The 17,616-nt window shown below is 40.2% G+C and overlaps 1 protein-coding gene across 3 annotated transcripts; it reads right to left on the bottom strand.

The window, feature by feature from the left end:
• Positions 1–16,830, bottom strand: tgfbrap1 (transforming growth factor, beta receptor associated protein 1). Of its 3 annotated transcripts, none has more exons than XM_028577661.1 (13): positions 16,433–16,830; positions 14,438–15,153; positions 13,635–13,829; positions 11,501–11,655; positions 11,196–11,278; positions 10,014–10,194; positions 9,735–9,895; positions 9,213–9,270; positions 8,977–9,120; positions 6,671–6,814; positions 4,540–4,699; positions 3,715–4,175; positions 1–1,160 (listed from the first exon to the last, which is right to left on the bottom strand). In XM_028577661.1, the coding sequence occupies exons 2-13, from the start codon at positions 15,132–15,134 to the stop codon at positions 972–974; spliced, it is 2,628 nt and encodes an 875-aa protein (XP_028433462.1). In that variant the 5' UTR covers positions 15,135–15,153; positions 16,433–16,830; the 3' UTR covers positions 1–971. The 3 variants fall into 3 exon arrangements, with proteins under 3 accessions (XP_028433462.1, XP_028433477.1, XP_028433470.1); XM_028577676.1 differs by having other exon boundaries at positions 14,438–15,148; XM_028577669.1 differs by lacking the exon at positions 16,433–16,830 and adding an exon at positions 16,327–16,424.
• Positions 16,831–17,616: the final 786 nt, after the last annotated feature.

Below are 17,616 nucleotides of genomic sequence, written 5' to 3'. Positions count from 1 at the left end.
TTTATGGGGCTTGATTTCACATGATTTAATGATACTCTTCATAATGTGCAAACAGGAATTATCAGTAAACAATATTTGATTTATGCAGGTTTTAGAGGGTCAGTTTGATTGGTCCTTCTTGCACTTTGAGTATTAAATCCCCAGTTACCCATGATTAGTAAAGCAATGTAAGATTTCATGTAGTGTATTTACGCTGTTGTTGATCCACAGACGACACACTGAATAATAACTAACCATCGTAACTAATAGTTTGGGATCAAACTGTTGAACTGAACTACTGTGAATACAACATCCAGTGCCCTTATGGCTGAGGGGAAATAAAGCAGCAGTGAGACTAGATCCCAGAGAGTAAAAGACAGACATAAAAAGACTCCGTTCCCATGTACTGATAAGTCTTTGTAGTATTTCACATTAAAACCTAACAATGCAATGTGCAAGTTAGGACAATATTAATACAATACCCATATGGAGGTGATTAGACCAGCAACTGTAAAAGTGGTAATATTATGCATGCTTATTCAAATATTGTGTGTTCTGGAGTTCAAGCAGTTTCTCAAATTTAGGTTTTGAAACCGCTCAAGCCAAGACGATGACCGGTTCAGCACTGAACCCACAGATAAGCACAGGCGCCTGTCTTGAATGAATTCTCGGTTTAAATGGATTAAAGGGCCGGGTGAATGAATCAGCGGTTGTTTCTTACTTCTGTTAAAAAAAAAAAAAAAACTTGCTGTCCGACGGTGTGGTATAATTGCGTCACAGGAATATATATACTTTAGATGAAATCATCCGTTTCTCCCGTGCACTCTCCCACACGTACACACTCGCACAGCTTTCTTTGCGTTTCTCATCAACTCCATAGCAGACTCTACTATGGCAATGGGTCTCGTGTGCTTTTTGTTATCCCCACAAGTCCTCAGCATGTCCTGCTTTTGTTTGGTGCCTTTGATCCCAATAGCTTCAAGTGTCAAGTCTCACGTGTGGTTACTGCTATTAGTTAACCGTCTCTTTGTGGGAGAGTCTCTCACTCTCTGGGCGACACAGTGAGTATGGACAGGCACTCCACCTGGCAGACACACCACGTCAGGCTCACTGAAGGTGTTGTGGCACAGGTGGCATCCTTTCTTTTCAGACACAAAGACTGGTTTCTTCCGGTCTTTCAACTGAGGAGAAAACACATTAAAGTAGAGTAACAGTGACTTAAAAGCAGTAGTGAGCACAAAGATAACACTCCGGTGTTAAAATTACATGAAAATGGAATAATCAAATGATATAGTTAAGACAATAAATGCTTACTTCTCAGAATGTGTTAATACCAACAATATTTGTCCTGTTTTTAGACATGTTTCTTTTGATGGATAACGTACATCACTCGCTCCCTTATATGCTTTATCTGTTTCAGAAACCTAGTTATATTTGCTAGTTATAAAATAAAAATCGACAAGATTCATGACAAAGAAATTCATAAATCTGATTTAAGAATGATGCAATCAGATCTCACTCAGTGGAGTAATCTGCCAATTCAAATGTCTGGTCAAATTTCAACCATTCAGATGAACAACCTACTAGGGCTGGACCCGAATATTTGAATATTCGTTTGGTGGGTTGGTATTCAAATTGAAAATTTGACATTCGAATATTCGTTTCTTTTTTTTAATTTTATTTTGGTTAAAATTATATTATCTATCTATCTATCTATCTATCTATCTATCTATCTATCTATCTATCTATCTCTCGTTCACACTCCAGTCCAGTTGGTGGCGGTAATGCACATTTTTTTGCCAACCGCCAACCGCCAATAAACTACAAAGAAGAAGAAGAAGATACTGTCGGTACACGATGACGCCAAGGGGGTAAGCTTTGCTTCAGAACTCGAGCCATCATGGCGCCATTTTGTTGCTAACTGGCCATCACCTCCTGTTAGCATTCCGCTGACCGCCATTTTTTTTTTACGTCACTTGACTGCGAATAACTTTACATCTGAAGCGTTTAAAGACTCTATTTGTCCGTTGTTTAGTTCCAAAGAAACACGACAATGTATAAAATGCTTCATTACCTTGTACCTCACGTTATGGCTCCTTAGCAGACGTTTTTGTAAAAATAAGCTAACGATTGTGTCATAACCAAGTGACTTACTATCGCATGGTAGAGGAATTACCGTACAGTACAGGAGAAGCTCGCAGGCAGTTTCGACTTACATGAGATGTTTAGGTTTAATTACTAATGTTAACTAGCATGTTAGTGATCAATAATTAGCCTGTGCCCATGTTATCTCCTTACATACACCTACAGTCTCCGTATCTGTAAGATTGGGAATGATTGAGATTTCTCTTGGCACAGCTACCAGAAGACTTACAACTTTCAGACACGTTGCTCACGTCACATTCTCTCAGTTGGAGGCTGCGCAGTAAAGCTGGCCATCACCGGAAAAGTGCTTCTAATAGCCTTCACTGGTCTCCGTCCAGAGCAACGGGGTCTATTGGTCCATTATATACTGTCTATGGATGACGCCCACTTCGAGCATTTAGCAAGCTGGGCAGAGAAGCTAGCAGCGATAACAAGTGCGGAAATGGAAAACGTTTGTTTCGCGTTTTTCCCTTGTGATTCTGCCAGAAACTTCAACATTGTGAGGCGAAGAGATTGTTTTGGAATATAAAGCTTGGATATTACATTTCCTTGGACTCTTGGGGATTTATGAAAATCAAGTTTGGGTCAAAATACCACTTTGTTGCTGAAAGGACAACGACAACAGGTATGCATGCACTCTCGGCTGCACAGATTACGGCTAAATTGTTTTATTTTCTTTTACTTTTTTTTACTTTAAAGCATTTAATTTAATGCTTTAAAGTTATAAAATCGCTCATGAGTGGAAGTTTTATCGAGGTTACAGCGACGCCCCAGTCACAAAGTGTCCCGTTGACGGGACGGTGATCCTTGAGAGGTTAAAACTTTATTAATTATTAATTAAATTAATTAAAAAATTAATTAAATATTAATTCTGAACGCGTCTGGCCTGTCTATCTATATTGCACCAAATACGACACTGCACTCCCTTGTAAAGTAGTTTGGATGAAAGGTTCTCAAAATAATCAAAATGCAAACAAACAGACACATAGAGATTCCTGCCTTTATCAGAGATAATAATATGTTCAGCCCCCTCTCTCCGAAGCTTTGAATATTCGATGCTCATTACTACCGAAGCTTCGAAGCTCAAAAAATGGTATTCGGACCAGCCCTACAACCTACCAACAATTATTGATTTGTTCTGCCCCCCTACTATCATTTATGACAACTAGAAGCATCACATCTCCTGATCCGAGGAGATGGAACTAGCAAATGTTTGGAAAAATAACTAAAACCATTACTCAATAATAACAAAAATAGTTGCATATTCATTTCCTGTTGATCACTACAGTATATTTATTAAACGACTAATCAAGGTAGCTCTACTTCAGTTGTTCATTATTTAATTGGTTTACTAAGGATTACTCTATCTATTGGAGAAGTTTTTGGGGATCTATAACTTTGCCTTTAAAAAGTACTCGTTTATGTTAACATTATCATAATTAGTGCCGTCAATCCTTTCTGAAACTAATGCCGTTTTATCCCTTAAAAAAAAAATTGAATTGAAAATTGAAATCTTAAAAAAGTATGGTGTCAAGGCTGTAAAACAACACACAACAAGTATAGCAGTTAGAGGAAGATGTAAAGACTCACCCGGTCATGCAGCAGTTGAAGGTTTTCAGAGTGGGCTAGCCCCAGAGCAATCTGGGAGGTGCGGCAGGCATGCATACTGGCCCGGATGGCTCGACCCAGAAAGGGCCGCAGCAGCTGCAGTGACCAGCCCTCGGGGAGCATGCGCAGGACACGGACCGCATCAAACACCTCGCCGTGCCGATTTAGGAGGTCCACCGCTGCCATCTCCAGGTCTCCACCTCCTGCTGCAGTCTGGGGTTTTCCAGAAAGGTTTCTGTCTAGATACACCCCCAAGAGCAGGTGAAATAGCTGCTGTCGGTACGCAGAATCCCGACAGCAAGAGGCCCATGTACAGAAGGCCTCAGCAGATGGGAAGTCTCTCAGCTTGTGAACCAAGATATGCAGTGCTTTATCATGCTCCTCCAGTTTTCCATGTAGTGTTGCACGCTCTAGCAGCAGTTGTTCACAGTCCTCCATCTTACCTAAACAAAGCAGAAGGACATGACACATTAAGGCTCAAACTCTGCATAATGATCTCTCATTGTGACTTTGGAGAATCACACCTTGCTATCTAGGATTTTCCAGTCATTTTTAAACCCAGACCCAACGTCTGCATTTATGATGCTACAATCGGTCATACAAGATGTGTTAAGTCTAAGATGACACGGTTGTCGACTGTACTATATCAAGCTAAACATCATTACAATTAAAATCACCTAGACCCTCAAAGATCTGGTTAAAATGCTGCTAGCATTCAAAGTTTGTACAAAAATAGATCCATGGATCGATCCATCGTAAAAAATAAAGATATTCAAGTGTAGTGGCATTTTCAGGCTTGTGACTCACCTAAAAGAAACTGTGCACGGTATAGATTGGACTCCCTGAGCAGGCCTTGGAGCCTCTCTCTAGCTCTGGTGAGCTTCTGCTCATCTGTTGGCGACTCCGACAGCAGTGACAAGACCCTCTCCAGGTACAACACGGCCAGGTGTGTGTGGAACTTCTCCTTCTGCATCCACAAACACACATCCACAACAATCTGAATTCAATAAACCTTCCGTTAGGAGGGTTCTTAGATAAAATAGCAGAAACGGTTGTCCTGAAAAGACTATGTTCACATGGATTGCAAATTGCAATACTTAGATATTAACTTGATTAATCAGCATTTTTCTAATTACATTAATCTGAAGGGTTATTAAAGAACTACATCACAAAAGAACATAAAACAGAAAGACACCATACCAACAGGAGAATGAGAAAGGCGGTTATTCTCTATCTACTACAATGGAGCGTCTCAGTAACCTACAGATCAGACTGTGGTTGTTCCGTTCTCAGTGTGAATCAGTGTAACTGTGAGCAGGGCACTCCTGAAAAAGAGCAATGCTCTACTGTAAGTGAAATTACCTTGGTGATTTTTTTTTAACTAATGCAAACTCCTGGGAGAAGGAAGGCCGAAATTGAAGGTGTACATACGAGGGATGTGCATCTCTGGTCTGAGGCTGATGTGCTATGGATCGTGATGCACACGATCCGATACATTAAAGATACATACTGTATGCAGCAAACACTGATGAGCTACGATTCCTCCCCTATTACTATACAGAGCGATTCAACACAACGCGAGTAGCGCTGGGTAACGAACGTCGATACTTTTATGGCACCGAAAAAAATCCAATCCTATGAGTATCTAAAGATTATTTATCTTTCGGTGCCAAATTTTGGTTCTAAAAGCGTATGAGCGCAACCTTATCTGTCCTGTCTGCATATTGACACAGAGCGGAGCTCCAACCGACACACGGAGAGGTGCGGACGGAGTAAACTGTCTGCAGTTTTGTGGAAGTCACAGAGAGTCACGGTTGGTTTCAAGTGTGGTTACAGTTTTTTAAAACTTCACGCAGACCGCGTTTGCTGCGATAGGATATTAATGGCGAGCCGAAGGCGGTCGCGGTGCTGTTTAGGTTACACTTCCTCTTATTAGACAAGCAGGCACAACGGTGGTTTCTCTGCCCTGATGACTGACTGACAGGCTGAGCTTGCAAGGCAAAGCACTTTTAATAATGTTACTCTGAGTGAGCAGTTTTACCAGAATTTTTTATTTTGATAACTGTTTTGATTCACAATTAAGGTGGAAAATAAAAGCTTTGTGTTAATGTATTTTGTTGATGTTGAAATGGATTTAAAAACATATGGTATCGGTTCCTAAAGATACTTTTTTTAAACTGAGGTATCAAAATTGGCACCAGATCGAAAGATTTTGAACGATACCCAGCCCTAAATTCGAGGCAAAATAATACGATGCTATGCAGTTTAATATGGTACAGAGAGTTTGATGTTATGTCTTTAGTTCTTCTGAAACCAACAAATTGTGTTGGTAAGCAGCCTGCACTGCACTTTCACAACGTGGCAGAAACACTTTCACTTCCATTAAAAGGCGTATTAATAGCATATTTAGTATATGAAAAACAAATTTGATAATATATTGAAGACAGAAATTCTGTTAATATATCCTAATCAATCAGAGTTCTTTCTACTTTTACTTGACTACCTTTCTCAAATGGTAGCCCAATTTTGATGTAAGCCAATGTGAAGCTCAACAAAATCGTGGTGAATCTTCCCATCCCTAGTACGCACATACTCTTTAAAGGCAACCTAGCTCTCAGGTCAGGATTGTAGGAGGAAGTCAAGGGACAGTGCTAACCACTGAGACCAGCTTCATAGTCTGTTGCAGTCAATGTATATCCGCAATTCAGTACTTTGGAGAACTGATACTGCAGGGAAATTCTTCTAATGATTCCTGCTAGCATGCAGGGAGGTTAGTGTTTGGATCAGCTACCACACAGCATCTCTGGGGCTAGCACACATTGTGTGTGTTGCTCAGGGACACTGAAACAGAGCCAACCACTTTTTGAACACCAAGACCTGAACCAGGGTCCCCCAGTTCTCTCTAACCACAAAGCCACAGCGGATCATTTTATTGTACCTTTGTCCTTCTCTCCAGCACCAGGTGTTCCAGGTAGAGAAGCAGCGCCTGGCTGTGCTTTCCCAGGTAAGTGATGACATCATCAGGGTTCAGTTCGGACAGATCTTTGCTGGCAGGCCTTTTGGTAAAAATGTGGACACCTATCTATGAACAAAAAAGAAAGGCTAGGTTACCACTCTAGCAGTACCACGTCATGCAAAATATGAGATGATTATGCCAGAGAATTATGTGAAAATGTCACAAGATATCATTTTGCAAAAAAAAAAAAAGAAAAAGCACATTAAGTCTATCTGCTTCTTCTATTTAAGCCGTACGTGAACGGAGTTGTATGGTGGTATATACAGTGGGTACGGAAAGTATTCAGACCCCTTTACATTTTTCACTGTTTCATTGCAGCCATTTGCTAAAATCAAAAAAGTTCATTTTATTTCTCATTAATGTACACTCAGCACCCCATCTTGACAGAAAAAAACAGAAATGTAGAAATTTTTGCAAATTTATTAAAAAAGAAAAACTGAAATATCACATGGTCATAAGTATTCAGACCCTTTGCTGTGACACTCATATTTAACTAGCATGCTGTCCATTTCTTCTGATCCTCCTTGAGATGGGTCTACTCCTTCATTGGAGTCCTGCTGTGTTTGATTAAATTGGACTTGATTAGGAAAGGCACACATCTGTCTATATAAGAACTTACAGCTAGAATAGAATAGAATAGAATAGAATAGAATAGCCTTTATTGTCATTGCACTGTGAAGGTACAACGGAATTTAGGGTGCTCTCACAGAGCTCATAGTGCATGTCAGAGCAAATGAGAATCATGAGGTCGAAGGAACTGCCCAAGGAGCTCAGAGACAGAATTGTGGCAAGGCACAGATCTGGCCAAGGTTACAAAAGAATTTCTGCAGCACTCAAGGTTCTTAAGAGTACAGTAGCCTCCATAATCCTTAAATGGAAGAAGTTTGGGACAACCGGAACAGAACTCTTCCTAGACCTGGCCGTCCAGCCAAACTGAGCAATCGTGGGAGAAGAGCCTTGGTGAGAGAGGTAAAGAAGAACCCAAAGATCACTGTGGCTGAGCTCCAGAGATGCAGTAGGGAGATAGTTCTACAAAGTCAACTATTGCTGCAGCCCTCCACCAGTCGGGGCTTTATGGCAGTGGCCCGACGGAAGCCTCTCCTCAGTGCAAGACATATGAAAGCCTGCATAGAATTTGCCAAAAACACATGAAGGACTCCCAGACTATGAGAAATAAGAGTCTCTGGTCTGATGAGACCAAGATTGAACTTTTTGGTGTTAATTCTAAGCGGTATGTGTGGAGAAAACCAGGCATTGCTCATCACCTGCCCAATACAATCTGAACAGTGGCAGCATCATGCTATGGGGTGTTTTTCAGCTGCAGGGACAGGACGACTGGTTGCAATTGAAGGAAAGATGAATGCGGCCAAGTACAGAGATATCCTGGAAGAAAACCTCATCCAGAGGGATCAGGACCTCAGACTGGGCCGACGGTTCACCTTCCAACAAGACAATGATCCTAAGCACACGGCTAAAATAACAAAGGAGTGGCTTCGGAACAACTCTGTGACCATTCTTGACTGGCCCAGCCAGAGCCCTGACCTAAACCCAATTGAGCATCTCTGGAGAGATCTGAAAATGGCTGTCCACCAACGTTCGCCATCCAACCTGACTGAACTGGAGAGGATCTGCAAGGAAGAATGGCAGAGGATCCCCAAATCCAGGTGTGAAGAACTTGTTGCATCATTCCCAACAAGACTGGCTGTACTAGCTCAAAAGGGTGCTTCTACTCAATACTGAGCAAAGGATCTGAATACTTATGACCATGTGATATTTCAGTTTTTCTTTTTTTTCTGTCAAGATGGGGTGCTGAGTGTACATTAATGAGAAATAAAATGAACTTTTTTGATTTTAGCAAATGGCTGCAATGAAACAAAGAGTGAAAAATTTAAAGGGGTCTGAATACTTTCCGGTTTATTGAGCTCCCTCATACAGTAGGTACAGCTCAATAGAAATTTCTTTTTATATAATAAGGAACTGAAGAAATGGCTTGCGAGAGATCACATCTCTTCTTACTGTCTTGTTTTGCATTAAAGATACATGGAATTGAATGGTTATTCATTTTTAACTTTATATAATTACGCCTATGTGCTGTGGTACATGTTTTATTGTCATTTTTTAATTTGCAGGGTTTTTTTCTGTTACTTGGTAGACAGTGATTTAATTAAGTGAAATTTAAATGAAATAAAAAAGGTCATTTGAGATAATTTAAGGTCCTGGTAACCTACGGTGGGATCCTTCTGCAAGGCCCAGTCTGCATACTTCCATATGAGGTCCAGGTTGGAACAGGAGTAGAGAAAGTCCACGATGTACTCATAAAGGTCAGATCTTGTGGAGTCCTGCAGATCCCCATCTACCACGCGAATCCACAACTGTCAGAAAAATAGAGGTAATACGTGAAGTTCCTAAACATTATGTTGGCGCAGATTCTTCTGTGAGAAATTTTAACTTATTTTAGGCATACCTGAAGTGCTGCTGAATCCTGACCATTATAATGATAGAGCAGCCCAAGTGCAAAATATCTAGAAGGGGAAAAAAGACTGAATGAAGCAAAGCCTCTCCCTCAACAATCTTTGTTTTGTACAAAGTAATTAAATTGACTTGACTAAACTAGACAGTATTAAAGCTTTACCAAGGTGATAATCAACGAGAATGTACCAAATAAAGCCCCGTCTCAATCATCTCAGTTGCTGAGTTTCCATCACGATATGACACAATCAAATTGAAACTACCAATTTACCCTAATCACTCTTTACAAGCAGTGCAGGTAACTTTTAAAAGAATGAAGTGAATGTGTGGATGGTGTTTCAGATTAATTCTATTTGTGTGTCCATTCCAATAATTGCGCTTTTACAGATGTGAAGGCTCTTGAAACTATAAAATGTCTGCATGTTAAAATGCAGTGATCTCCAGTGTGTTTTTCATGTTATATTAACTTAATCTTAAAAAAGGAGCAACTCAAAACCAAAAATGACAATATACACACTTGTGATATTTCTCCAGCCATGGAAGGCTGTCCGCTAGTTGGCAGGCATTGTCTGAAGCTAGCAGATCTAGAAGGCTGTCATGATCCTGTTCAGCATACAGCTTTAACAGTGCAGTGTCCACGTCCTCTTTACAGCCATTGGCCACCTCTGTGCTTCGTACCTGTGTGCGGAGGAAGAAACACATTAGGTTATACATATTGGTATTACAAGGACAGTATTACAAGGACTTCTGACAGGTGAACTATGTGTAAATAAAAGATTATTTTTACTCCATTTACCTCTCCTAAATAACTGATAAGGAATTTCTTGCATCGCAGCACTTTTTCCTGGTCGCCCTGGGCCAGGTGGTTGAGATCTGCAAACTCGTGAAGAGGAGGATGGCAGCGTGTGAATGAAGAGGAAGCTGGCAGCAACAGTGGGTAGAGAGATATCAGCTCCCGCACATCCAGCTGACCCTTCCTGCAAAAAAGTTTTTTTAAGCACTCATGAGTGAAGCAATCAAAGCCAGATTCTAGAGGAACTAGAAAGCCGCCATAGGACGCACACGATACATCATAGCGGCACAACCTTCAACATTTGTTATAACATTTACAATAGAAAATGTTTTTTCAACGTGCATTGGTATGGCATAAAAGTACACATTGATAGATCAATAAAAAATTGCCTGACTCAAACAAATCCTCAAAACAAATCATTTGCCCATGGACAAACTTTCAAACAGGAAAACACAGAACTGGAAACATAACCTCCTTGGCAGAGGCATCTATAATATTATACATTTGTAAAGTAATTACAAAGACTACAGTGAAGTTAGAGAAGAAACAGTAGGGTTTGGGGTAACAACTTTGGTCAAGTGACCAAAATTGGTTGTTTAGTCAAACAGCGGTTCCTTAAGTCTTAAGAAAGTTCATGTGTCCTACAAAAGTTTTTTTTGCCAAGGAGCTTAAAAGGTGCTCTAAGCGATGTTGGGGTGACGTTATTCTTGTTGAAGTTCAAAGTATTTTCAAACAAAACAAGACTAGCTGTATAGGACAAAACATTTTCCAGCTTAAAAAACGTGTGACATCGCTTAGAGTACCTTTAAGTCATATGAATTAATTTAACAGACTATGAAAAGACCGACAGATTGGAATTGGAAAACATGAATGGGGTAATTTGATTGCTCTTCAAGGTGTAACAATTTATTCCAACAGTGACTTCAATTCAAGTCTTACAATGACCACAGCTCAACATGTACTGGTGTGTGAGGGTCAGTAATATTAGTTAGAAAGCAAAAATAAATACTCTACTGCTATATTAATCACTAAAAGACTAAATATTTATGTATGTGGTAACACAAGGCTTTTCTAGGAAAACCTTGGGCCTGAATGGTATTTGCTGGACTCAAGCCACAGACAGTTTAATCCCATGACAAAACAAAGCAGTTTAACAAACAAACTAACACCGACTGGGACTCTTACCTGAAGTGTTCTTTTGCTTCTAGAAACTGAAGCTGGCCAAACTGTATGAAACCTGCCTGCTGGAGAATTCTTTTGTGCAAAATCTGTACATGCAGAAAGTGACAATATATGAGACAATTGTGTTTTTTGTTTTAGGAGATATACTGACAGTTATTTAATAGTTTACATTAAAAGATCTCAGCCCAGACAAAGTAATCATAGTATCATTGAATATCAGCGATACGAGTAACATTGTATGGTCGACTAATCAGACATATCGTCATCTTTTTGACATATTTCAGTCAAAACAACACACGGTTTGTTACCTGGTACTTGTCTTTGGGAATATTTTGCTGTGCTCCCTCTGTGAGGAGGAGTGCCTCCTCCACTCTGTGACTGGCCAGCAAGTCCTGGATCTGTCTCTCAAGCGGCAGAGGTACCAGGACATAGACTGCCTTAGTGGAAGCCAGAATGACCTTTCCTAAAACACACAGCACTCACAGGTCAGAACATCACTCTCAAGCAGCCAGAAATATCCATAATGATATCACAAGTGGCTTGAATATAAACAACCAACAGTCTCGGTTTTAAAATGTATTTAGTTCTGGAAAGAGACGGCTTCATGTGTTCAGCTTTAGTTGCTTATCGGTTGTTGAAGAGAAAGATTCTCTGTAATAGGAAAAGGTTGCTAGTGCTCCACATCCCATTGAGAATTAAGACCCCAGTGCATGCGATGTTGGAAGTAGAGGTGAGGCAGCTCCACTATCGGCAGCTTCCCTTTACAGCACCAAATGGTTTATTTTTAAGAATTGATGCTTACATTTGCTTCTGTCATTCATATTTCCTTACAACATAAATATATGCTTTTATAGCCTAGTGATGTGATTGTCAGAAATGATAAGCCTATCTCCTCATGTGCGCATGCTGTTTTTTTATTAAAAGATTTTTAATAATATTTATATAGCAAATCTTTTCATAAGCGTCAGCTGCCAGCCAAACAGCAACTACCCATTTATGTCAAGCTGGCTACTTCATTCATTTTTGATTCTGATAAAAATTAGTTTAAATTAACAAGTTGGAATTCTCTATGTGTGTACATTATGACCTCTAGCCTCCTTAATCTACATCTAGACAGGGAACATCTTCATTAGACGGGATACTTCACAAAACACAGGTGGCAGCAACTTGACGATGACGTAGCATTTAAAAAGGCATCTGAAAGCACTGCATTTTCTATATACGCCACACACGTTTTGGGTTTAATGAATGAATTAGCCTGTCTTAATCTTTTTACTGCAGAGCCATCTCTAAGATACATTGCAGACGGTGTGGTGTTGTAGTTTTTCTAACGTTTGCTAGGCCAAAAACAACGTTAATCTTGCCATAAAAAAAAAGGACGCAGTTATAATGGGTTTGCGTTAACGCCGTTAATAACGCGTTCAACTGACAGCACTAGTTTCTAGTAAAACAATACATTAACCATCATTGTGGCATGTCTTAATAAACCTTACATTGAAGTGTCAAATAAAAAAATAAATAAAAAAATAAGGTCTGATGATTCTTAATTACAAAAGTTCTGATCCGTTAGGAATAGCCATAGTTTTAAATATTAATAGTTATTTAGAGACTGTGTTGACTAAAACACACAAAAAGCCTAATTCTCCTTTACAATAGGTGTTTACAATCGGGGAGGCAAACTCATTAAAACATGCAATAATTAAGATCAGTAATGTTACTACTGTATATCTTTTGTCCTTTTTATTGTAATTTCTACCTGCCTAATGGACTACAGATGAAAATTAGCCCTTGGGCTACAATCTGGCACTTTTACGTGTAGTGCTGTACATGTTCATCAAATGTGCATTGTCATGAAATAATAAATAAAATAAAAGTGTATTTGATGGAAATGTGGCATTAGAATGTGCCAGAGGCCAACAAATTTGGGCTTTTACGGCCAAAACTTTTCTCCGGAGGTGGTATGCCCCCAGACCTCCCAGAAAGAAATTCTACGTCCCTGGCCCTGTGCAGCTCTATCTGGCTTTCAGACTCTTTCTGGTAAAAGGTTTTGGTTTCTCAGTCCAGCAAACCAAAGCCAAATCTCTTTCCATCCCTGGACCATTTATTAACAGAGGCCTGTTTTCCAATCCATTGTTCAAATATCTGCATTCAATAAGGACGCACTTGACAGTTGAAGACACATAATTTATATCTATTTTCTATAATCTATATGGGATGGGAACTCTGCCGTTTGACAAAAGTCAAGTCAACGTCTAGTGAAGTGAAGGGATCATTATTAAAAAGGGACCTTGTTGACTTTTGTCACCATTAAATGTGTTACAGCCTATATGAATAATGGCAAAAATTAATCAATTAGGGAATCACTTCTTCTGATTTCTTTTGGTAAAAAATCATTAGACGACATAGGTTGAAAATCCTTGAGAAAGCAATAAGTGAGAATACCTTCAAAGTCTTGCAGAATGTGTCCATCCCTGAATGAAAGGGTCTGTTTTAGCTGTTGGTCCAACATGCTGTGGACAGTGATGAAGCTTTCATCCAAAGCCACCACGTACGGAAAACACACAGCAGCACCAATCACGCTCTCTGACCAGTTGACCGGAGCCCGCTGAGATACCCCTTCTGCATTGGCAAACATTCCTGGAGGGGGATGTGGAGAGATAGCTTCTCAAAAACGTAACAGCAGATGCACACAGGCTATAAAAACTGTTAGGTTAGCCTGTTTTGACGTTACATAGACAACATGATAAATATAGTATGTTAACCTAAAAAAGAAATAATAAGTAATAAAAAAATAAAACTTTAACTTTTAGATTTTTTTTTTTTTACCTTTTTAATACCCCATAGAACGCAATTTAATATTTATTTAATAAGTCGAAGAACAATGGAGAACCTGTAGGGACAATAAGGCCTACGGTTATCTTGGACATTTACATTTTTTGTCAGTATTTTCTTGCTGTAAAAGAACAATAATTCTTCGTTATATGATTAATCCATAAACGTGACTTGGATGCAAACAAATGGCAGAAAATGGATGGATGGATTAACCAATGAAATATTAGCCTGATTAGTTAATTTAATCCCTGCCAAAGTTGACAGACATACCAAGACAAAATATTCAGCTTTGTAAATTATGTTTAAGACTTTTTAATACCTACTAAGGCCTTTTTTTTTTTTTTTTTTTTTTTAGGGAACTCAAATTCAATGCATTTAAAAGAGCTGCAGGCCCTGTTTTTGCCCCAACCTACCCAGACCACCGGGTGCTGCTAAGAGGAACTCCTCCCTGCCGATCCTCTTCACAATGGGTCTCCTCTCTTCACTGTTGTAAGGAAAGAGGTCTTGGGAGGCTCCTGTGTTGTAGTTCAGAATCATATACTGTGTAGCCAGGGCCAGGCACAAGAAGTACCCGTCAACACTGACGGCACAGGGCTGCTCAGGAGTGGTCACCTCTTTGACCAGCTGCACTCTGTCCTCATACACCATGTAAATCTGCACCGTCCGCCGCTTGGAGGAGAGCACACCCATTTCCACACAGAACGGATCACCGTTCACTGGGTTCTCGTTAATGCAGAACGCTGTCACACCTCTGATCTTGGCTCCACCTCCTGCCGCCGAGGGCATGGTCTCCAGTGTTACCATGTCAACCAGGAAGACAATTCCATCGCAAAGCACTATCAAACGCTCCAAAGCGGAGGCAGCACGCAGCTCAGCAACTGGTTTCTTGAGGCCCAGATATTTGTGCAGCAGCTTCTGAGCCAAGTAACTCAATTTTCCTTTGGAGGAAGTGACCTCGTCCAGCAGGAAGTGGTGGATGAAGCAGTCATTGGTACCCATGTACAAGTGCTTTCCACAGCATTCAATGCACTCGATGTTGATGCGAGCCTTGTCGCCCATGAGGAGATCTCGCTCCACAGCGGGGACAAGCTCAAAAGCCTTCACACTCATCTCAGCCAAGGCATCTACACTACATGATACAAAACAGACAGGCATCAACAAAACTGCAGACAAATTAAATAATCAAATATCAGAGTATACCGCAAAACATTTTCTCATGACATTATTAAATCACCGGCAATAAGCTAAATCTCAGAAATACTGAGGCATGGGGTGTCCCCCATTCATGAGAACACTCTTACTGGATATATTCTGCTTTTAGACTTTTGCTAATTTCTGACTGATTTACTTCTAAATAATAACACACAAGTGTGAGCCCTAAAAATGCCCAAATGCAGCCATATATATATATATAAAACCAGCATGGCTGTGGAATGAGGACTGTAGATTCCATAACATGTTTAGAAATTAGGCATATCACTTAGCTCTGGGTTTGTTAAGGACTTACTATCAACATTTTCAACTGGCGTTTGTTTAATAGGTTTATATTTGACACATACATACTCTGTATTGTGCTTTGCTTGCTTTTTGTTTCGATCTTTCTTGCCCTGAGATGCAAGTAGAGTCGGGGTGTGTGACACTTGAATAAAGATTCTACTAATGGCCTAGCCGCCATGGTACTACATATAATTGATTACTGGTGTGTGTATCTGTCCTTAGCCATAAATATTAAAGATATATTCAATGTCTGTCCCATTATGGTAACATAACGCCTTCCCTATATAGCTAATAGCTTATTCACATCCTTACCAATATCTCCTGTGTTATGTCATGAAGCTAAGTTAGTCCTCTTTCCTAAACAGTATTCACGTTAAGTATAGTTACGGTTTATTATCAACAGGTCTGGAAAACATTAGCTAACATACGCTCATGTAACGTTAACGTTGCTAAAGTGGTGACAGCTAGCTAACCAGCTAACGACGTTAACGCCAGCTAACTTGACAAACCCACAGAGGCTAACGGTGGTAGCAAAACAAATCTAACTGTTAACACTGGCTGACAGGAGGTAGAATATTTTGTTCGCAGGCTAATGTAGATTAAGCATGTGATGAAGTCATGGTCATAACGTTATATAAATTGATTATACTAGGCAGCTTCTGGACCAACTAGCTAGGCTTACGTTAGCTTAAAGACACCAGTGATGCCAATGCTATCAAGCTAATTAACGCTAAGCTAGACTTTCAATGTGGCTGAAGTAAAGTAGGGCTTATTTATAATGTGTCTCTGTCCGAAGAAAACCAACCTAGGTTTCAACCGGTCTCCCCTCCCTTGAGATGATGCTCTGCGTACTAGCTAACTCCGTCCTGGAGCGGTTGGCGTTAGCATAGCTTAACGTTAACGTTACCTACCTATCGCTGCACACAGCGATCAGGACGGCAGGCCAGCGTGACCGGATCACCACAAACAGGCGAACTACTCCAAAAACAGCCGCCACGACATATATTTACAGTCAGACATTAATATGGCCATTGCGCTAGGGGCGGCACCGCACCGACCGACAGGCGGAAAAATACGGCTTCAAGGAGCGTTAGGTCTTCCTTGTCCAGTATAACCATTGACATATATACAAGAGTATAACACGCCGCCCATTTGCGCTGCACTCCTGCTGGTTGCAGGTGATGCGTTCAATACCGTCAAGCAAGAAGCAAAATTGTAGGATTTCTCATCACATTTTAAATTCAATATGACCAAAAAATATGAATGTTTATAACATTATCTTCCTTAAGGTTTAGTGCAAATGATCATTGGTTTGTTCACTCATGGGGCGGCAGTAGCTCAGTCCGTGGACCGTACCAAGTATGGAGGGTGGACTGGTAGCTGGAAAGGTGCCAGTTCGCTTCCGGGGCACTTGAGCAAGGCACCGAACCCCCAAACTGCTCCAGGGGCTGACCCTGTGCTATGACCCCTTTACAAGAGAATGCGTCTGGTGTTGTATCTAGAAGGGATATGTGAAGAAATACACTTCAACTCCTGTGAATTTGGCTTGTGTAAAATTGCCTTGTGTTCTTTCTTTCTTTCTTTCTTTCTTTCTTTCTTTCTTTCTTTCTTTCTTTCTTTCTTACTTCAGATGTAAGGGAATGGGTGCTGAGATGAGGTCATACAGGAGCATTTCCACATCATCTCATAATAGAAGAATGAAGACATTTTGACAAGTCATAGCATGAAAAGCACAAGTGCATTATTGATTGCTGCTTTCCACTTGTGGATGTCCTGGTATTGTTCTATGACGGGCTCATTGGATTAATAGCTCACCGGGACACTTAATGGAACAGAGCATTCATTAATGCTTTTGATTTCACTTGTGCTTTTCCTGCTTTGTCAAGTCAAAATGTCTGTTTTTGTATTTTACACTGCTGTTAGCCTACTATAAAGTGCTTACTATGACTGAAGGTTTGTCGGTCTAGCTAAATGAGAAATAAAATACAGAACCAAAATATCAGTGAGCTTTTGTTTGAAGGTTTTGAGTAATTCCAAATATCAATCAATCAATCAATCAATCAATCAATCAATCAATCAATCAATCAATCAATCA

Source organism: Perca flavescens, chromosome 1 (genome assembly GCF_004354835.1).
Source record: "Perca flavescens isolate YP-PL-M2 chromosome 1, PFLA_1.0, whole genome shotgun sequence".
Taxonomy (NCBI): Eukaryota; Metazoa; Chordata; class Actinopteri; order Perciformes; family Percidae; genus Perca; species Perca flavescens.
Note: the sequence above shows the minus strand (reverse complement) of the source record. Positions and strands in the feature narration are given on the sequence as shown.